General features: G+C 38.3%; 1 protein-coding gene across 2 annotated transcripts in view; it reads right to left on the reverse strand.

Moving 5' to 3' along the window:
• The window catches only part of GYS2 (glycogen synthase 2), a 57,400-nt gene that overhangs the window by 19,177 nt on the left and 15,131 nt on the right, over positions 1-23,092 (reverse strand). For both annotated transcript variants that reach the window (XM_060658169.3, XM_060658168.3), the window contains exons 4-11: positions 16,751-16,933; positions 10,643-10,787; positions 7,054-7,171; positions 6,529-6,649; positions 3,191-3,297; positions 2,229-2,288; positions 1,213-1,291; positions 345-458 (exon numbers count right to left, since the gene is read on the reverse strand). In XM_060658169.3, the coding sequence (XP_060514152.1) occupies positions 345-458; positions 1,213-1,291; positions 2,229-2,288; positions 3,191-3,297; positions 6,529-6,649; positions 7,054-7,171; positions 10,643-10,787; positions 16,751-16,933 (927 nt within the window). The remainder of the gene's footprint in view (positions 1-344; positions 459-1,212; positions 1,292-2,228; positions 2,289-3,190; positions 3,298-6,528; positions 6,650-7,053; positions 7,172-10,642; positions 10,788-16,750; positions 16,934-23,092) is intronic.

Consider the following 23,092-nt stretch of genomic DNA (forward strand, 5'->3'; position numbering starts at 1 on the left):
GAGGGGTGCCTGGGTGGCTCAGTTGGTTAAGCATCCAGCTTCGGCTTGGGTCATGGTCTCCCTGTTCCCTAATTCAAGCCCTTTGCCAGGCTCTGGGCTGACAGCTCAGAGCCTGGAGCCTGTTTCAGATTCTGTCTCCCTCTTTCTCTGCCCCTCCCCTCCTCATGCTCTCTCTCTCTCTCTCTCTCAAAAATAAATGAAATGAAATGAAAAAAAAATTTTTAAAGAAATATCATTGAAATAGTTCTGATAGATGTCAAAACAAACACGGGAGGCTTCTAATAAACTCTCAAAAATATATTCTATGTCATTTTGAAATGCCCTATGTAAACAATTAGTTCTACCTTGACTCTGTCTGTGCGGTTGTTGAAAAGTCCGATCCGTCTAATGGTGCTGAGGATGGGATCAGTGGAGTCATCAATCATGTTGTGAGTGGTCACTGGAGGCAAAGACTGTCGCTGAAGTCATAGAGGAAAGAAAATGTCAGTTGTGGAAAGAATGAGTGTGACTAATTTCAACAATAGGTCATTGGCAACACATCATCAGCCTTCAGTCTTCTGAAATGACAGTAATGATGATGACTAAGTTTTGTGTGTGTTTCAGAGGAGGATAATGGGTTGAAGAACTTCCTTCAGATATTATCATACCTTTGTTTTTCACCTGCAGCCACTATGTGAAAGACCTAGACTTCTTGACTTCTTTCAGGATTTATTTAGAATGAAGGTGTCCTGAAATCTTGACTCAAGATGGATGCCTTTCCTGGATCCTTCTAGCAGGGCTGACCTCTGATGGTTCCTGATGCCTCACTACTGTGACAAGATGTGACACCTAGCTTCCATTTTTTGCAGTAAGTTCACTCAACTGAGAAACAGTCACCGTTTCTCTATCATGACTCAAAATGCTCTGCTTTTTGAAAATTTTAGGGATGATTTTATTGTCATTGCAATATATACAGTTTTGCAAATGGATATATTCATTCCAAATAAGTTTTTTAAGTGGATACAAGATACATTCCATGAAAATGTTCAAAAGAGCCCTGAAAAGCACCCATAAAACAAGCAAAGTTGTTATTTAGGTGAATGCATAAAAAATGACTTTTCTAGCTCTTACGTTTAAACATTTCCCAAACTAGCCCATTCCAATAAATTCAAATATTGATCTAAATTGATTTTAACAATCTCGGGAAGTGATGGGCACTCTTGTCCTTGTTACCTGAGTTGAAAAGATGGCTCTTTTCATAACTGTTACATCATCTCGATCCAAAATATTGTTCATGTCAGGAATTTCTCCTCTGTGAGGAAAACCATGTTAATAACAAAAATAAAAATAACTGGCACTAATTCAATGTTTCCTATGTGTCGGACTCTGTTCTAAGCACTTCAAAAGTAAATATAAAACATGGTTTTATATAAATATAAATATAAAAACATATGGTTTCCTGATGAAGCTTATAGACAAATTCCTAAAGCATGAAGAAAAATAAAAGAACAATTTTGATAGTATAAAAGAAAATGAAAATTTGTAAACATTAATGTTGACCATGAAAAGGACATTTTCATTATATTTTGCCTAGTCTTGAGTACCATGTTCCAAAGTGGCCATAACTGTCCATCTATGAGTTAATATTTTTACTGGTAAAAGGAAATGATGCATGCCTGCAACCATCGATCAGAAGATAACACAGCTTTCTCTTCATATTATAATAAAATCCATATATTTTATATATATTATTATTTTATAATACATTTTAATTTGATTTGATTATTTAGATTTTATTTTATAAATTTATATATTTCATTTATTTCATTATGTATTTAATGTTTATCATTCATAAAGTAAATATAGATTAATTAACATTACTTAATGTTAATAAATATTTTAATATGTGAGTAAATATAAGTATTTAATATATAAAGTCAATGTATTTTTTGACTCAAACATCTTGTGAAATCTCCCTCCATTTCACATTGACATATTAATCCTTAATGAGAGTTCCATTGAATTAGAACCTATTTACCTATGTAAATATGTTCTCATTTGTACATCTTGTTTATAACTATTTGCCAGATGAAAGAGAAAATAAAACCTGTTCACATGACATTAATACATATTCAAAGTCTACTAATTCCTTTATATTGGAACAAAGGAAACACATTATAGTGTAAATTGTTAAATTTGAACAGTGGAGCCTTAAAATGTTTGAAGTGGTCAGAATTCCCAGCACCTACCTTAATAATGCATCATAGAGTTTCTTTCCAAATTTTTCCTTCACAGAATGTGCAATGTCCCTGTATAAATTGAAAGATTTATAATTTAAACAGCGTCACAATTTGTAATCTTTTTTTGCTATGGCCATGCTGATGTTTTTGTCAGTGTATTTTTTGAAATTACAGGTCCTTTGGTACAAGCTCTTCTATTGTTTTTCCTGGTTGCCAGTCTAGTTGAATTAAAACCTCCAGAGCTGAGGCAGCAGAACTGCGCTGAGCGGCCCACAGAGCTTCACATTTTTTTGCTTCAGGCGAGGGTGGAGGGCAGGGAGGGGGTGTGGCTGGAAGTACAGATGTAACAAGATGGGGAAATTCTGTGATAATTGTTGAATCTGGGCTATGGGCATGTAGGGTGTCATTATACTAATCTCTTCGGCATTCATTTTTAAATTTTCACAAGAATTTTTTTTTTTTTTTTTTTTTTAAGTTCAACCCATCTTTAAAGATTTCTAGGGCCGCCTGGGTGGCTCGGTTGAGTGTCCAACCTCAGCTCAGGTCATGATATAACAGTTCATGGGTTCAAGCCCTGCACTGGGCTCTGTGCTGACAGCTCAGGGCCTGGAGCCTGCTTCGGATTCTGTGTCTCCCTCTCTGTCTGCCCCTCTTTTGCTCATGCTCTGTTTCTGTCTGTCTCTCAAAAATAAATAAATGTTAAAAAAAAAAGTCTAAAAAAATAGTAAAGATTTCTACAGAGGTTTTATCCTTCCACAGTGGTTCATTCCAAAGCTTTTACAGTAACATAGTCCTATAGGCATTCCATAATCTGACATAATAGCCTAATGAGAAGTGAGTAGCATTTGTGCTATAATAATATTAAGGGGAAAAAAAAAACACAACAGTCCAAAAAGATGTATCAGAAATTATGCATGTTAAAAAAATCTCTACACTTATTGCTTGAGAACATTTATAGGACATGAGATTACCATAGTTGTTTCCGCACTGCCTGGCCTTTCAGGGTTTCCACATTGAAATTGTTTGTCTTGGCAGGCATAATGAAAAACACCACCACTGTGACGTCACTTTTATGCATCTAATGAGGGATTAGGAAACACAACCAGTCAACTACCACAGATAAAAGAAAACATCAACAGATGGACCTTAAACTTAAAAAAAAAATAGTGTTTTACATTATCTTTAGATAAAAGGAATACTTATTTATGACTGACAGAGAAATTATACCCACTTTCCTGAAGCTGACTCCGAAATATTATTTTATTTGGGCTTTCAGTCAAGATTTACTAACAATTTGAATATTCAGACACAAAATATTTTCATTAACCAGCTAAAATATAGAGCAACTGCTATTGATAATTACAGTGCTTTTCTGGGGTTAAAAAAAGTCATAGGAGGGGCACCTGGGTGGCTCAGTTGGTTAAGCGTCCGACTTCAGCTCAGGTCATGATCTCATGCTTGTGCCCTGCACCAGACTCTGTGCTGACAGCTCAGAGCCTGGGGCCTGTTTTGAATTCTGTGATTCTGTGTCTCCATCTTTCTCTACCCCTCTCCAGCTTGTGCTCTGTCTGTCTCTCTCCCAAAAATAAATAAACATTAAAAAAAAAATCTACAGAAGTCATAGAATAGGAAACTCACTCCAGGAATAGCCACTGTATTAAAGAAGAATAAATGTACTATCTGAAAGAATGCTTTCTTTCAATTTCTCCAAGTATTATAATTATCTTTGATGTCTAAAATAGCAATTGGCTTTTTCTTCACACTTAAAAATAAAGTGACTATTAGGAACACCTGGGGGCCTAGTCGGTTAAGTGTCCCACTCTTGATTTTGGCTGGGGTCATGATCTTGGAGTTCATGACTTCGAGCTCTGCATTGGGCTCTGCATTGACAGTGCAGAACCTGCTTGGGATTCCCTCTCTCTGCCCCTCCCCTGCTTGCACTTTCTCTTTCTCTCTCTCAAAATAAATAAATAAACATTAAACATACACACACACACACACACACACACACACATTTATGCAGCCGCTCTGGAAAATAGTGTGGAGTTTCCTCAAAAAATTAAAAATAGAATTACCCTATGACACAGCAATAGCACTTCTAGGAATTTATCAAAAGGATACAGGAGTGCTGATTCGTAGGGGTACATGTACCCCAATGTTTATAGCAGTGCTATCAATAGCCAAATAATGGAAAGAGCCCAAATTCATCAACTGATGAATGTATAAGGAAGATGTGGCATATATATATATATGTACACACACACACACACACACACACACACACACACACACAATGGAATACTACTCAGCAGTGAAAAGGAATGAAATCTTGCCATTTGCAACAATGTTGATGGAATTGGAGAGTATTATGCTAAGTGAAATAAGTCAGTCAGAAAAAGATGGATATCATATGTTTTAGTCATATGTGGAATTTGAGAAACTTAACAGAAGACCATAGGGGAAGGGAAGGAAAAATAAGTTACGAACAGAGAGGGAGGCAAGCCATAAGAGACTCTTAAATACAGACAATAAACTGAGGGTTGATGGGGGTGGGGGATGGGGGGAGCAGGGAAAACAGGTGATAGGCATTGAGAAGGGCCCTTGTTGGGATGAGCACTGGGTGTTGTATGTAAGTGATGAATCATGGGAATCTATTCCTGAAGCCAAGACTAAAATGTATACACTGTATGTTAGCTAACCTGACAATAAATTATTAAATATATATATATACACACATATATATGTGTGTATATATACATATATATACACACATATATATGTGTGTATATGTGTATACACATATATATGTGTGTATATATATATATATATTTAAAGTGACTGTTAAATAAATGTATAGATAAATTGATTAATAATGTCCCTAAACATGATATATGTTTGATATAGCTTTGACTCCATCTATAAAGCTTGTTGAATAGATACATACTAGGAATATTATGGAATAAGATTATTCCAGCCTATTCTAGAAAAATCCATCTGGTCTTTATTAATGTATTACTTCCTTATTAATGTGGTATCAGGAAATCTTTTAGGATACTTAGTACAATATCTGCTCTAAGGCAAAAACAAATCTATGTGCAAGAAAAAAAATTAACTGGACAGTGGTTCAGAGCTCAGTAAAGTTTAGATTGTCTTGGTATCTCAGTAAGATTGAAATTCTACACCCATCACCTATAACGTACTCTTATTTATTCTATATTTCTACATGATAGAATTAGAATATAAGCCAGTAACTTTCATCACTAGCTTTTACATGATACCATTTTGTATAGCTGCTTCTACTGGCACAAGTTTTATTGCTGGATTAACTGGGAACCTATATTAAGTCTCACCTTCCTGAGCAAAAAAAAAAAAAATGATTCCACATTGAAGTGGGAGGCTCCTTTCCCCTCCTTCATGTATCCCTGTAGTGGGACATCTCCTAGTTTCACAATTCAAGACTCTTAATCTCAGGGGGAGGCATGGCGGATGAGTAGGGAGAGGAAAAGCATTTGTGTGTGTCTGCCCAGTTGTACAGAGAGCAAAGGCTTAGTTGCCAACTGTGCATGGTACATGTTCCTCTGAAGGCCTTCTTAGGTTGGGGGAAGATGGCAATCGGATGAGATAGCAAGGTCTAATAGCAAGTTCAATATTAGGAAGCCTATTGGTGTCATATACCAAGCCACATCTTCCATTAAAGACTTTTTTTTTTTTTTTTTTTTTTTCAACGTTTTTTTTATTTATTTTTGGGACAGAGAGAGACAGAGCATGAACGGGGGAGGGGCAGAGAGAGAGGGAGACACAGAATCGGAAACAGGCTCCAGGCTCCGAGCCATCAGCCCAGAGCCTGATGCGGGGCTCGAACTCACAGACCGCGAGATCGTGACCTGGCTGAAGTCGGACGCTTAACCGACTACGCCACCCAGGCGCCCCCATTAAAGACTTTTTTGGTTTTAAAAATTGCAAATTTTGTTCTGCATTTTCTTGATTTCCTCATATTTATCTTTCAATCGATTAACTCTTGGGACAGGAGAAGGAATGTTACAATGTCATCTTAAAACATAACACCATAAGCTTGTGGCTCTCTTTAAAAAAATATCTGATCAGGTAAATATACAAGTGAACAATGTAGCAATCCCAATAAGCAAATTGAAAGACCAGAGTCATTTTTAGAATAAGGTTGTCATTTTAAGTAATCAAAATCATGTATTCTCTTGAAAACATCCTAAGAAACCAGAAAGTTCTTTACTTCTCACAGAAGGAAGTCCTGTTATAAAAGTAGTACATGGTGTACCACCTAGGGTGTTCTTACCCTCAGCAGGAAATTTAACCTGGATAAGGCTTCTAGGAAGATGTCAGCTCCTTTGTTTGAAAACTCGTATCTCCCAGCAATGAAAAGGAACAAAGTCTTTTCAAGGTCAAAGTCCAGATGACTAAAACAAAACAAAACAGTTTCAAATAAAATAAGACAACAGCAACAAAATGTACAAATGAATTCTGTTAAAATTTAATGGGGCTGAGAAAGGTAAACATTTACTATAACAATCTTGTTTTCTCTATGTCATAGGTCCCTAAAACATGTGCTATTTTTTAAAAAAAATTTTTAAAGGTTCATTTATTTTTGAGAGAGACAGAGGGTGAGTGGGGAGGGGCAGAGAGAGAGAGAGAGAGTGAAACAAGAATCTGAAGCAGGCTCCAGGCTCCATACTGTCAGCACAGAGCCTGACACAGAGCTCGAATCCATCCATGACCTGAGCCGAAGTCAGACACCCAACTGACTGAGCCACCCAGGTGCCCCCGTGCTTTTTTTTTTTTTTTTCAATAAAGAAAAGCATACCCATAGAAATGACCTCGAACAAAATCTTGGATCCTGGCCTTGTACGTGGCATGTAGATTTTGAAACTCATGTACTGCTGAAAATTTCTTAACACTCAAGCCATTTGGAGTAACTACATCTGGAAAAGCAAAAATAAAATCACCATAAATATCTTCTCTTGGGAGAGGGTACCATTGTAGAAAAATAGTGTGCTTAAATGTATAAAATTAGATGTCTATTAACATTTCTAGTTTCTAGCATAGAACTAAAAATTCGTAACACTTCACAATAAATTGTTGATATAGGAAATCAGGAGTGTGTGACCAAAATAATATTAACTAGTACAATGAAACATCTAATTAAAAGCACTAATAATGATTAGTATAATTTTCCTTTATTGATTGCTTACTATGCACCAGGCACTGTTCTAAACACTTTAAAATGTAATTCATTTAATCCTTGCAAAAACCAATGGAGTAGGTGTTCTTATCTGCATTTTCAGAGACAGAAACGGAGGCACAGAGTTGTTAAGGAATCTGTCCGAGAACACAAGTGTCAGTAGGAGTAGAATCCATGCATTATGCCTCCACGTGTTGAGTCTTAATCATTTTGTACACTGAACTACCTCTTAGAAACTTATTTTGACCGACCATGTGGGAAATGTTCTGTCCACTTGGAAAATTGGAAAGGCAAGCCTGTATTTCTAATTCCCAGAAGATTTTACTCAAGCAGGGAGACATTTTTGTTTTCCAGAATACTAGTCTGTGACAAGAAAGATAGAGACTACTCGGAGTACAAAATTAGAGCTACCTACTGACTTGAATACATGGGTTGTTGCATTTAGTAGCAGTAAAAACAAATGAGATAAAAAAAAAAGAAGCTATGTCAAAAAAATTTAACATATGGCATTGGAGATTTTTGCTAGATTTGAGATTTGAGTTAAACTTATAAATATGCCATTATTTTGAAGGATATTTTACAGTTAACCAACTACCTTAAGTTTTTTTTTTTTTAATGTTTGTTTATTTTTGAGAGAGAGAAAGAGAGAGAGATAAAAAGTGTGAGTGGGGGCGGGGCAGAGAGACAGAGGGAAACACAGAATCTGAAGCAGGCTCCAGGCTCTGACCTGTCAGCACAGAGTCTGATACAGGGCTCAAACTGCTGGAACCGCAAGATCGTGACCTGAGGCGAAGTCAGATGCTTAACCCACCGAGCCACCCAGGTGCCCCAACAAACTCCCTTTTGAAATGGTTCCACAAAATCAACTCAGGCTTCTTGGTCATTTCTCATATAAACAACTCATGGTTCTTATGAGTTTTTACTAAGTAATTGGGCAAATGCTATACTCCTTTGCATACCTCCCCACAGCAGAGTGGATTTTAGGTTGCCACGGTTTCTAGTAAAAGCCCTCGTGAATAATTCCTAGATGAACTGTATAGTGTGATCTGGATAGTAGACAATCCTCCCTTATAATGTATTTATCTTTCCATAACATTATATAGTGCTTACCTTGTGCTAGACTCTAGTATATTTGATAAATATTAATTTAATTTTTGTCAAACCACAGGAAGTATAAGTTATTTTGCTATCCTCATTTTACAGATGAAGAAACTGGCCTGTTGAGAGGCTATTTGGCCAAGATCAAAGTAACTACAAAGTAACAGAGGTAGGATTTAAAAACAAGGCAGCCTGGCTCTGAGGTCTATGCCTTTATCCACTGTGGTGGTCAGCTGTATTGTCCAAAAAGATATAGAAGCCCAAAATGTATATGAATATCTCCTTATTATGACTTTATTTCCTCTGGAATTTTTTTTCATTGTTTCACAAACAAAGCTATATAAGGATGAGATTGTGCAGATAGGATAGTAGCTTTAAGAGAAAGTTTTATTTTAAAACAGGAAAAAAAAACCACAAGTATTTTTGTAAGCTCAGAAAAAGATACTGTATGCAAGAAACAAGAAATATGCAAGAAAGAAATAGCGTGGTGATGGAGTACGTTTCTGTAAGGGACATGACAGTGATAATCCAACTGAATGCTGGAGAATACTTGGAAAGACAAAAGAGGAATAGGCTCTTTATTCTGCCATGATTCAAATTTCTTGGATTCTTTTTTTTTTTAATTATCTGGCACCTTGAAATACTTCCTGTAGACATTCAACAACCTATATTTGGAAGAAAGACAACCAGAGACAAGATCACAGGGATTAAAGAAAGGATATGTTAATTAGGACTGTTTGGTCACAAGTAACAGACCCAGTGCTAACACTGTGTGAATAGGTCCTAACCCTGGTTTATCTATAATAATGAGGAATTTATTCGCAGGATGCTAGTGTCTCATGGCAAGGGTTTATCTGGGCTTCAGGAATTGGTTTAAACCATTAGTTTAAATCACTGTGGAGAATCTAGAGTCTGTTTCTCCTTTTCATTGTACTTCACTGTAGGTTAGCCTTCTTTGCATCCCATACAACATAGAAGAAAAATGGGCACTGCCAACAGCTTCAAAGCTGACATTTCTTTTTTTTTTTTTTTAATGTTTATTTATTTTATTTTGAGGCAGAGAGAGGGAGTGGGGGAGGGGCAGAGAAAGAGGGAGAGAGTGAATCCCAAGCAGGCTCTGTGCTGACAGTGGGTCTCCATCTCACCAACTGTGAGATCATGACCTGAGCCAAAATCAAGAGTTGGGTGCTCAACCAACTGAGCCACCCAGATGCCCCTCAAAGCTGACATTTCTGTTATACAAGAGTGCATTCATACAGACTCATCTGTTTAGACTCCCTCCTGTGGGAGTATTCTGATTGGCCTGGTTTATACTGGGTATCTACCTCTGGACCAATCTGCTGTGGCCAGGTGATAGAGTCAAATTTTTTTAAAGTTTATTTATTTATTTATTTATTTATTTATTTATTTATTTTGAGAAAGAGGGAGAGAGAGCACAACCAGGGGAGGGACAGAGAGAGAGAGGGAGAGAGAGACTCCCAAGCAAGCTCCAAACTGTCAGCTCAGAGAGGGGCTTGATCTCACAACCATGAGATCATGACCTAAGTCAAAAGCAATAGTTGGACACTTAACCTACTGAGCCACCCAAGCACCTAGAGTTATGTTTTATGAACATGCCTCTTGGCATTGCAACCTCTAGATGGATCTGGAGATAGTTCCCAGAAAAGCTTTCAAGGTCTTGGGAGAAGTAAAACAGTATGTTTCTACTAAACAGGACTGATGGGGCAGTGTCATAAGATGTAGGACTGACATAATCTCACACAAATTTCTGATATTTTCTGAACTTTTATTTCCTTAAAATAAAAAATTTAACTTGCTTACACCCACCAAGTCACTGTGACAACCCTAGGACATAGGCCTATTTCAAGCATACCTCATTCATTCAACAAGCACAGACTGAACACTACTATGTTGTAGATATAGCTTAGTGTTCATTTTATTACAAAGCTACTGAAATTGAGAATTAAAATATGTGTAAAGATCTGGGTGGTAATAGTGAATGCAATTTTTCCTCTATTATTTTATGGATTTTTCTTTGTTTTAAACAAAATTTTTATACTTCAATGTCATTTAGGACTGAAAGATTGCTGACAAACTCAGAGATAATAATTACCAGGCTTTCTCTTCAGCATATGTTCTGCCTCTATTGCTGTTATTTCAGATACTGTGGTGAACACATGAGCACAATGGACAGAGGCTCGCTCCATGCAGTACCGGTGGTAAATCTGCCTTTCCCCAGCCTCTTTGTCTATGTCAAACTGTTTAAAAGAAAAAAAGAAGGAAAAAGCAAAAACACAAACACATTTTCTCATACTACTGACACTTGAAAAGCATGGAGGTTAGTGGCATTGACCCCCTGTGTAGTCAGAAATCTGCATTTAACTTTTGACTCCCCCCATACTTAACTACTAGTAGACTACTGTTGACCAGAAGCCTTACCAATGACAAAAACAGTTGATTAACACATATTTGTATATGTGTTACATACTGTATTTTTACAATATAATAAGCTAGAGAAAAGAAAATGCTGTTAAGAATATCATAAGGAAGAGAAAATACATTTATAGTACTGTACTTATTGGAAAAATTTGTGCATGAGTGAACCTGTGCAGTTCAGACCTGTATTGTTCAAGGATCAGCTGTACTGATCCATTTACACAAGGAAAACAAAATCACATATATTCATACTGTTTTTCTTCAAGACTGTGTAAAATTTTATGACCAGAAAAAAGTAGTAACTTTTTATTAAACCTATTACTAAAATGTATACCCATTCATGTTTTATTTATTTCTTTTATTAAAAAAAATTTTTAGCGTTTATTTTTGAGAGACAGAGCATGAGCGAGAGAGGGGCAGAGAGAGAGAGAGGGAGAGACTGAATCCCAAGTAGGCTCCAGGCTCTGAGCTGTCAGCACAGAGCTGACGTGGGGCTCAAACCCATGGACAGCAAGATCATAACCTGAGCCAAAGTCCGACGCTTAGCCCACTTAGCCACCCAGGCACCCCCAGCCACTCATGCTTTAAAAAGTACTGTTCAGGGGCACCTGGGTGGCTTAGTCGGTTAAGCACCTGACTCTTGATTTCAGCTCAGGTCCTGATCTCATGGTTCCTGAGATGAAACCCTGCATCAGGCTCTGTACAGACAGCACAGAGCCTGCTTAGAATTCTTTCTGTCCCTCTCTCTCTGCCCCTCCCCCTGCCCTCTTTCAAAATATAAATAAATAAACATTTTAAAAAGTATTGTCCATTTCTGCTTCTAAACTGCTGTTTAATCCTCACGTGAATATTTCTACTTTGGTGTAATTAGAATTCTTAATTTTTGATATCTTAATTATATTAACTTACCTTACATTTTATAAACATTGAGCTAATTACTTTCCCCAAAGACCTTATCATATTTTCCCCATAAGCAAAGAAACAAAGCCGACAGTAAAGTCGATACTGAAAATAAGGATAATTATTATCACCCTTAATTCACTGAAAAGCTTTCTGACAAAGAGAAAAGACAAATGATTTTCCAGGGTTACATAACTCCTACCACTGTATAATTTCAAGAGGTGTATGGTTACTTTAATTGGATGGTGTGTTAAATTGTGCAATAATCCTTTATTCTGGGTATCTTAAAAAAAAACAAAATAACTTTAAAAACCAACAAGCCAAACACCAAACAATTGATTAAATAGTTGGCAACAGTTATGGGCTTTTGCCATTTTGCTTAGTTGCTGAATATTATGTCTCACATAGCTGCAGATGAAACTAGCTGTGTTTAAGAGAGAAAAGTATATCAAGTTTCTGGTATTATATTAGCAGGGTGCTTTCCATAATAAAGAGTATTAGAAGCTCAACAGTACTCATCAAGCTCTCTTCTAAGCATGATGTCATATTTAATCCTCATAAACCACTAAGGCTTGTATTGTGTCTTCATTTTGTGAAGGGGAAACTTGAAGCTTGTAGAGGTTAGGAAATCTGCCCAAGACCACATTCCTATTAAGTGTCTTAGCAGAGTCCTAAACTGATCCTTAATCAGTCTGACTCCAAGATTGTGCTACCTCCTGCTTATAGAACATTTAGACTCCAGCTCGACCAAGTCAGTCCCAGTAATTACTGTCCCATATAGAGGAAAATACCGAAAAAGACTAAGTAGATGATTCTAAAGACTACAACAAAGAAAGTCTTAGAGGATTCTTTCCTGTCTGTAATATTTGCAACTATTTATCTGAAAATGTTTGAATCAGGGCTTTATATGGCATCCTTGGATCAGCTGAAGTTTTCCCAAAGGCTTATATGTCTGGTCTCATTTATTCAATCAAATCTGTCATTCAATCAATATTTGTTGAGTAATTTATTGTTTCTGTGGCCCTCAAAGAGCTTATAAATTAGTGAGAAAACAGGTTAAAATTAGGCAGAAATAGGTAAGTGCCTGAGGAAGGCATAGGGTCAGAGTGAGACTGATTTACAGAGTGGGACTGAGAATAGGGAAACATAGCTCATACTATGCAAGTGTTTATATTGTCAGTATCACTTCCAGAATGTAAGATTTTCAAGGGCAAGGACCATGATTTATTAATCTTTGTACCTCCAAGTTGTATTGTTCAAGGATCAGATGTACGTGAATAAAACGGCATTTGAACTGGGACATGAAACTTTAATTTGGGGAAAGGTTATTTTGGATTGAAAAATTAACTGTCCTAAAGAACAAGTACATAAAGCCAAATAGGGTTCCTGGGTGGCTCACTCGGTTAAGCATCTGACTCTTGATTTCAGCTCAGGTCCTGATCTCATGCTTCATGGGATCGAGCCCCATGTCAGGCTCTGCCTCTCCCCTGCTCACTCTCTCTCTCTCTCTCTCTCAAAACAAATAAATAACTATTTTTTAAGTAAAAAAATATAAATTCAAATAGCATGTGCAGAAAAATAGCATCTGATGTGACCGTAGCAGAGAGTATAGAATGTAGGAGACATAGTAAGACAATAAACAAGGCTAGAAAGTCAGCCTTTGTCCTGTATACAGTGGAAAGCACTAAAAGGCTCATTTAAACATATGATAAAGACGGTCTATGCTTAGAAAAAATAACTCTGGAAAAAGTATGAAATGTTTTCTGTTACTGAGCTTTTGTGAAGATTAAATGAGATAACACATAACAGATGTTTAGAAAAGCGCCTGGCACGTGGAAAGTGCTCAATAACTTTACCTATAATCATCATCATTATTGTTGTTTCTGTTGGTATTGTAGAAAGTAATAAGATTTCATATATGGGGAAGGGTTTACCATCTGGACATTTAGAGATAAGAAGATAGGATGTCTAGATGAGCACACCAAGTATGCAGATATACAAAGGGAGAATAGTAGAGGCCTCGTGATCCCGTGAAAGGTCTCCACGAAGACAGGCATGTGCCTTTTCCTGGTCCTGTGGGGTCCATTACCTTCCAGGCCTGCAGTATGCTTGCCACATCTGTGGTTTACAGCAACTCTAGGTGTTTATACATATTGTCCACTTTTCTGCATGTTTATGATAGCCTGTTAAAATCTCTGTCTGGTAATTCCAACATCTAGGACATATCTGGCCCTGGATATTTTGACCATGGATCTTACTTTCCTACATTTTTGTATATCTCATTACTTTTTCCTGAATTCAGGAAAATGTGTAAAAAAGAACAAAAAGTGAGGCAAAGCATAGATAAGTCAGCAAAGCACAGTCTAGTGACAGAGGATGATAATCCTGTGATTGAAGGTGATGAGCTCAAAACTTGGTCAGATGGAAGAGTTAAAATCCATCAAGCAATTGTCTATGGTTTCTTTCACTGTCTGTTCATCCCAGACAACACCGTCCTTACATTTCCATCCAGGAAATCCTGATATCATCAAAGAAAGAGAGTCCAAAGCATAAGAAAATTAATGGCCTTTTTTTAAAGCAGTAGTTATGTAGCCATTATAATTGAGGGGAAAATCGATCAATGGCTAGACCAATAAAAATGAATTTGGAAATATCTTCTTGGAGAGTCTCAGAAGACTGATATGCTGGCTGAAAATGGTTGAAATGCTATTTTAGTTAACAGAGTTAACTAAAAACTTAAAGCGACATCAAAGTCCTTTTGAACTGGCTATTAACTAAACATATTTTCAGTGAGCAATTAAAATTTAAGTGAAATAGTTCTACTCTTTCTGTTTTTAAATTAATTTTTTATTTTTGAGAGGTGCAAGCAGGAGAGAGGCAGTGAGGGGCGGGGGCAGAGGATCTGAATCAGGCTCTGTGCCTAGCAGCAAGCCTGATACAGGGCTTGAACTCATGAACTGTGAGATCATGACCTGAGCCAAGTCGGTCGCTCAACTGACTGAGCCCCCCAGGTGCTCCTACTCTTTCTGTTTTTATAACAGTTGGGTACTATTATTCTTGTTCCCATTTCTCCCCCATATTTATTTGCCAGATTCAGAGCTTACCTGATTCTGGGTCTTGCATCAAAGACTAAATTATGACTCATCTCTTATGTTGAACTTTTAAAAATTGTTCATGTATAAAATTTGTTGTTATTATGCAACATCCAAATTCTGAACCTATTGTGAGCATGAGGTGGGGGGATCTGCTGTAGAAAATGATAATGGGGGCTTTTTCTGTGAAAAATGATTAGGAGTTTAACTCAAAATCTAGTTCCTAACTACTTATGATCTATACTCACACTGCTGGGAAGGATATTTTACTAGAAAGACAGGCTGGGGCTGACTAAGCTCACATATTTCAACCAGTGAAGAGCTTTAAGCTGGTGAGATATATCCTATTTGAAAAAAGTATGATATAAAAGGATATTTTATTAAGAGGATAAAATTGAATTATGTAACTATATACTGTAATCATTTTTTTACTTAAAAGCAACTAATAATATCCAATGAATTTTATTAGTTGTTTTTATTAATTGTTACTATATAATGGTTTTAAGTATACTGAAGTAAAATACTTGATATCCTTCTCCAATATTTTCTCTTTCACAAAAATCAAAGTCTGCTCTTTTCTGGGAAATAAGGTTTCTGAGCTTATCACAGATCACTGGTTTGCCCTTATCAGTCTACCATTACTACATACCATCAGGAAATTTCCCTGATCTGACTTTCTGAATTCCTTGGTGACTTTATTTTGAATGTACATCTTATGTTTACAATCTGACCTTTAGATTAGTCTGACCTTTTTATAGAAAAACTCTCATTAAGACCACAAATTGCTTTTCAAATGTTAAAGGTTGTCAGAAAGAACTTTCCTGCACTCAGAGGTCTTTGGGATAGTAGGACAGCTTACCACTACCGTTATCTAAGTGTTCATGTATTACAAACTCTCTCTCTCTCCCTCTCTCTCTCACACACACACACACACCACTCACACATGCACATATTATTTCCACAGAATCCTAGGACTTTTTTAAACTGGGGAAGTCTTTAGAAATCAACTTTCCAATTTCCTAATTTTTCTGATAGTAAATAGGACCCTAAAATGCTAAGTTGATTTCATTGGCAATATAGATACCAAATTTGTAAAAGCCTGACTTTGTGGTACTCAGATACTTTGTTGATATTATTGACATGATAATATAAAAGATATATTTTTATTAATCTGATTTAACTGACAGAAAACAAAAGAAAAAAGTCAAGACTGAATGACTTTGGTCCTCTTTAGAGTTGGGCAATCCACTAGGATAAGGAAACCCAACTGTTTGATCACCAAGGATCCACATCCCTGTTCTAAATAACCTGTCTTACTTGACCCTCCCACAAAACTCCACCTACACATTGCAGAGTTACAGGAGAAAGCTGACCATTTATTCATTCGAAGGAGAGAGGAAGACCCATAGTGCAAGCTGTATGCCTAGAACCCTTGGTCTGTAGCTGCCACTCAGAGCTCGTGTGGATCTAGCATTCTCACCGTGTTTCTCCAGCTTCAGGGTAGACAGGAGTCCAACCCACCTACGCCCACCATGCCTCCTGGGATCTTGGGCCTGTAGCTCCAAAGTAGGTAGACATCGGCCTGTCACCACAACACTCTACTGCACTCTGAACAAAGTTAAACTGAATCAGCTGTCACCTCAGGGGAGGCTTTGTCATGAATATTGATTAGTTAAAAGGGCATTTCTGCCATCTGGCTGGCAGATGAAATGTAAAGATCAATACTTCTCATCTTTCAGTTTCAAGGATCAGAAAGAAAGGTGGTGAGGGAGGAAGGAGGAAGGACTTTTTACCTTATCGAGATGGTTGTAGAAATCAATGTTTGCTGCACAGAGATACCTGCCAAGCAGTGTGGCATGAGTGGTAAATATTGTAGCGATAGGAAGCTTCCGAGCTCGAGAAAGGATCAGTCCAGTTCCTGCCTGCCATTCGTGGAATTGGGAAATGACATGTTTCCCATCTGCATGATCCGTCACCTACATCAGAGAAGAAGCATTTAAAACAGTTGGTAAAGCCTGACCTTGCCCATGACCCACAGCATAAGGAAAGTTATCATACCTGTTAATTTTAGCAAAATTTAAAGAGAGTTAAACATGATGTGTACAGATTTAGCAAGCAGAATTGTTTTATAGGATTTAGCCGCATGTTCATAAAACCTATGTATTTTTATGGTATAATCCTTCCTTGCAGTAATGGATCAGATTTATTTTTTGTATCTACAGAGGGGCTTCATAGAACAAATGCACAGGAGGCACTCAATAAATATTCATTGAATGGATGAATGAATAATAGCAATAATATTCTTGAAGATCTTGCTGAGCAGCTGAATCAGTTGCGACTACCCTCTTACAAGCTTCTTTTGAAACAAACAATAAATGACTTCATGTTTTAACCCCATCTTTTTTGGATTTTCTGTTATTTGCACTCAAAAGCATTTTAACTGACATATTATTTTAAGAATATGGAACTGGGCAGAAGGGGACTAATAACTTGTTTAGAAGCAAATCCTAATTTAGTAAGACCCTGAGAACATAGGTCTAATCCCGGTCTAGATCTAAAACTAGGGAGGTGTCGGAGGAGAGGGAAGATGGCGGCGTAGGAGGACACTGGGCTCACCGCACGTCCTGCTGATCACTTAGATTCCACCTACACCTGCCTAAAGAACCCAGAAAACCGCCAGAGGATTAGCAGAACGGAGTCTCCGGAGCCAAGTGCAGAGGAGAGGCCCACGGAAGAGGGTAGGAAGGGCGGCAAGGCGGTGCGCGCTCCACGGACTGGCGGGAGGGAGCCGGGGCGGAGGGGCAGCTCGCCGGCGAAGCAGAGCCCCCGAGTCTGGCTGGCAAAAGCGGAGGGGACTGACGGACTGTGTTCCGACAGCAAGCGCGACTTAGCGTCTGGGAGGTCATAAGTTAACAGCTCTGCTCAGAAAGCGGGAAGGCTGGAGGACAAAGGGAGGGAGAGCTGCTGAGCCCCCGGACGACAGAGCTCAGTTTGGTGGGGAACAAAGGCGCTCGCCAGCGCCATCTCCCCCGCCCATCCCCCAGCCAAAATCCCAAAGGGAACCAGTTCCTGCCAGGGAACTTGCTCGCTCTGCGCAAACACCCAACGCTGTGCTTCTGCGGAGCCAAACCTCTGGCAGCGGATCTGACTCCCTCCCACTGCCACAGGGCCCCTCCTGAAGTGGATCACCTAAGGAGAAGCGAGCTAAGCCTGCCCCTCCTGCCCCTGTGCACCTTGCCTACCCACCTCAGCTAATACACCAGATCCCTAGCACCACAAGCCTGGCAGTGTGCAAGTAGCCCAGACAGGCCACGCCACCCCACAGTGAATCCCGCCCCTAGAGAGGGGAAGAGAAGGCACACACCAGTCTGACTGTGGCCCCAGCGGTGGGCTGGGGGCAGACATAAGTTCGGACTGCGGCCCCGCCCACCAACTCCAGTTATACACCACAGCACAGGGGAAGTGCCCTGCAGGTCCTCACCACTCCAGGGACTATCCAAAATGACCAAACGGAAGAATTCCCCTCAGAAGAATCTCCAGGAAATAACAACAGCCAATGAGCTGATCAAAAAGGATTTAAATAATATAACAGAAACTGAATTTAGAATAATAGTCATAAAATTAATCACTGGGCTTGAAAACAGTATAGAGGACAGCAGAGAATCTCTTGCTACAGAGATCAAGGGACTAAGGAACAGTCACGAGGAGCTGAAAAGCGCTTTAAACGAAATGCAAAACAAAATGGAAACGACGACAGCTCAGATTGAAGAGGCAGAGGAGAGAATAGGTGAACTAGAATATAAAGTTATGGAAAAAGAGGAAGCTGAGAGAAAGAGAGATAAAAAAATCCAGGAGTATGAGGGGAAAATTAGAGAACTAAGTGATACACTAAAAAGAAATAATACATGCGTAATTGGTACCCCAGAGGAGGAAGAGAGAGGGAAAGGTGCTAAAGGGGTACTTGAAGAAATTATAGCTGAGAACTTCCCTGAACTGGGGAAGGAAAAAGGCATTGAAATCCAAGAGGCACAGAGAACTCCCTTCAGACGTAACTTGAATCGATCTTCTGCACGACATATTATAGTGAAACTGGCAAAATACAAGGATAAAGAGAAAATTCTGAAAACAGCAAGGGATAAACGTGCCCTCACATATAAAGGGAGACCTATAAGACTCGTGACTGATCTCTCTTTTGAAACTTGGCAGGCCAGAAAGGATTGGCACGATATCTTCAGTGTGCTAAACAGAAAAAAAATGCAGCCGAGAATCCTTTATCCAGCAAGTCTGTCATTTAGAATAGAAGGAGAGATAAAGGTCTTCCCAAACAAACAAAAACTGAAGGAATTTGTCACCACGAAACCAGCCCTACAAGAGATCCTAAGGGGGATCCTGTGAGACAAAGTACCAGAGACATCACTACAAGCATAAAACCTACAGACATCACAATGACTCTAAACCCATATCTTTCTATAATAACACTGAATGTAAATGGATTAAATGTGCCAACCAAAAGACTTAGGCTATCAGAATGGATAAAAAAACAAGACCCATCTATTTGCTGTCTACAAGAGACTCATTTTAGATCTGAGGACACCTTTAGATTGAGAGTGAGGGGATGGAGAACTATTTATCTTGCTACTGGAAGCCAAAAGAAAGCTGGAGTAGCCATACTTATATCAGACAAACTAGACTTTAAATTAAAGGCTGTAACAAGAGATGAAGAAGGGCATTATATAATAATTACAGGGTCTATCCATCAGGAAGAGCTAACAATTATAAATGTCTATGCGCCGAATACCGGAGCCCCCAAATATATAAAGCAATTACTCATAGACATGAGCAACCTTATTGATAAGAATGTGGTAATTGCAGGGGACTTTAACACCCCACTTACAGAAATGGATAGATCATCTAGACACACAGTCAATAAAGAAACAAGGGCCCTGAATGATACATTGGATCAGATGGACTTGACAGATATATTTAGAACTCTGCATCCCAAAGCAACAGAATATATTTTCTTCTCGAGTGCACATGGAACATTCTCCAAGATAGATCATATACTGGGTCACAAAACAGCCCTTCATAAGTTTACAAGAATTGAAATTATACCATGCATACTTTCAGACCACAATGCTATGAAGCTTGAAATCAACCACAGGAAAAAGTCTGGAAAACCTCCAAAAGCATGGAGGTTAAAGAACACCCTACTAACAAATGAGTGGGTCAACCAGGCAATTAGAGAAGAAATTAAAAAATATATGGCAACAAACGAAAATGAAAATACAACAATCCAAATGCTTTGGGACACAGCGAAGGCAGTCCTGAGAGGAAAATACATTGCAATCCAGGCCTATCTCAAGAAACAAGAAAAATCCCAAATACAAAATCTAACAGCACACCTAAAGGAAATAGAAGCAGAACAGCAAAGGCAGCCTAAACCCAGCAGAAGAAGAGAAATAATAAAGATCAGAGCAGAAATAAACAATATAGAATCTAAAAAAACTGTAGAGCAGATCAACGAAACCAAGAGTTGCTTTTTGAAAAAATAAACAAAATTGACAAACCTCTAGCCAGGCTTCTCAAAAAGAAAAGGGAGATGACCCAAATAGATAAAATCATGAATGAAAATGGAATTATTACAACCAATCCCTCAGAGATACAAACAATTATCAGGGAATACTATGAAAAATTATATGCCAACAAACTGGACAACCTGGAAGAAATGGACAAATTCCTAAACACCCACACTCTTCCAAAACTCAATCAGGAGGAAATAGAAAGCTTTAACAGACCCATGACCAGCAAAGAAATTGAATCAGTTTTCAAAAATCTCCCAACAAATAAGAGTCCAGGACCAGATGGCTTCCCAGGGGAGTTGTACCAGACGTTTAAAGCAGAGATAATACCTATCCTTCTCAAGCTATTCCAAGAAATAGAAAGGGAAGGAAAACTTTCAGACTCATTCTATGAAGCCAGTATTACTTTGATTCCTAAACCAGACAGAGACCCAGTAAAAAAAGAGAACTACAGGCCAATATCCCTGATGAATATGGATGCAAAAATTCTCAATAAGATACTAGCAAATCGAATTCAACGGCATATAAAAAGAATTATTCACCATGATCAAGTGGGATTCATTCCTGGGATGCAGGGCTGGTTCAACATTCGCAAATCGATCAACGTGATACATCACATTAATAAAAGAAAAGATAAGAACCATATGATCCTGTCAATCAATGCAGAAAAGGCCTTTGACAAGATCCAGCACCCTTTCTTAATAAAAACCCTTGAGAAAGTCGGGATAGAAGGAACACACTTAAAGATCATAAAAGCCATTTATGAAAAGCCCACAGCTAACATCATCCTCAATGGGGAAAAACTGAGAGCTTTTTCCCTGAGATCAGGAACACGACAGGGATGCCCACTCTCACCTATGTTGTTTAACATAGTGCTGGAAGTTCTAGCATCAGCAATCAGACAACAAAAGGAAATCAAAGGCATCCAAATTGGCAAAGATGAAGTCAAGCTTTCGCTTTTTGCAGATGACATGATATTATACGTGGAAAATCCGATAGACTCCACCAAAAGTCTGCTAGAACTGATACATGAATTCAGCAAAGTTGCAGGATACAAAATCAATGTACAGAAATCAGTTGCATTCTTATACACTAACAATGAAGCAACAGAAAGACAAATAAAGAAACTTATCCCATTCACAATTGCACCAAGAAGCATAAAATACCTAGGAATAAATCTAACCAAAGATGTAAAAGATCTGTATGCTGAAAACTCTAGAAAGCTTATGAAGGTAATTGAAGAAGATATAAAGAAATGGAAAGACATTCCCTGCTCATGGATTGGAAGAATAAATATTGTCAAAATGTCAATACTACCCAAAGCTATCTACACATTCAATGCAATCCGAATCAAAATTGCACCAGCATTCTTCTCGAAACTAGAACAAGCAATCCTAAAATTCATATGGAACCACAAAAGGCCCCGAATAGCCAAAGTAATTTTGAAGAAGAAGACCAAAGCAGGAGGCATCACAATCCCAGACTTTAGCCTCTACTACAAAGCTGTCATCATCAAGACAGCATGGTATTGGCACAAAAACAGACACATAGACCAATGGAATAGAATAGAATTCCCAGAACTAGACCCACAAACGTATGGCCAACTCATCTTTGACAAAGCAGGAAAGAACATCCAATGGAAAAAAGACAGTCTCTTTAACAAATGGTGCTGGGAGAACTGGACAGCAACATGCAGAAGGTTGAAACTAGACCACTTTCTCACACCATTCACAAAAATAAACTCAAAATGGATAAAGGACCTGAATGTGAGACGGGAAACCATCAAAACCTTAGAGGAGAAAGCAGGAAAAGACCTCTCTGACCTCAGCCGTAGCAATCTCTTACTCGGCACATCCCCAAAGGCAAGGGAATTAAAAGCAAGAGTGAATTACTGGGACCTTATGAAGATAAAAAGCTTCTGCACAGCAAAGGAAACAACCAACAAAACTAAAAGGCAACCAATGCAATGGGAAAAGATATTTGCAAATGACATATCGGACAAAGGGCTAGTATCCAAAATCTATAAAGAGCTCACCAAACTCCACACCCGAAAAACAAATAACCCAGTGAAGAAATGGGCAGAAAACATGAATAGACACTTCTCTAAAGAAGACATCCGGATGGCCAACAGGCACATGAAAAGATGTTCAATGTCGCTCCTTATCAAGGAAATACAAATCAAAACCACACTCAGATATCACCTCACTCCAGTCAGATGGCCAAAATGAACAAATCAGGAGACTAGAGATGCTGTAGAGGATGTGGAGAAACGGGAACCCTCTTGCACTGTTGGTGGGAATGCAAATTGGTGCAGCCGCTCTGGAAAGCAGTGTGGAGTTTCCTCAGAAAATTAAAAATAGATCTACCCTATGACCCAGCAATAGCACTGCTAGGAATTTATCCAAGGGATACAGGAGTACTGATGCATAGGGGCTCTTGTACCCCAATGTTTATAGCAGCACTCTCAACAATAGCCAAATTATGGAAAGAGCCTAAATGTCCATCAACTGATGAATGGATAAAGAAATTGTGGTTTATATACACAATGGAATACTA

Source organism: Panthera onca, chromosome B4 (assembly GCF_046562875.1).
Source record: "Panthera onca isolate mPanOnc1 chromosome B4, mPanOnc1 haplotype 2, whole genome shotgun sequence".
Classification (NCBI taxonomy): domain Eukaryota; kingdom Metazoa; phylum Chordata; class Mammalia; order Carnivora; family Felidae; genus Panthera; species Panthera onca.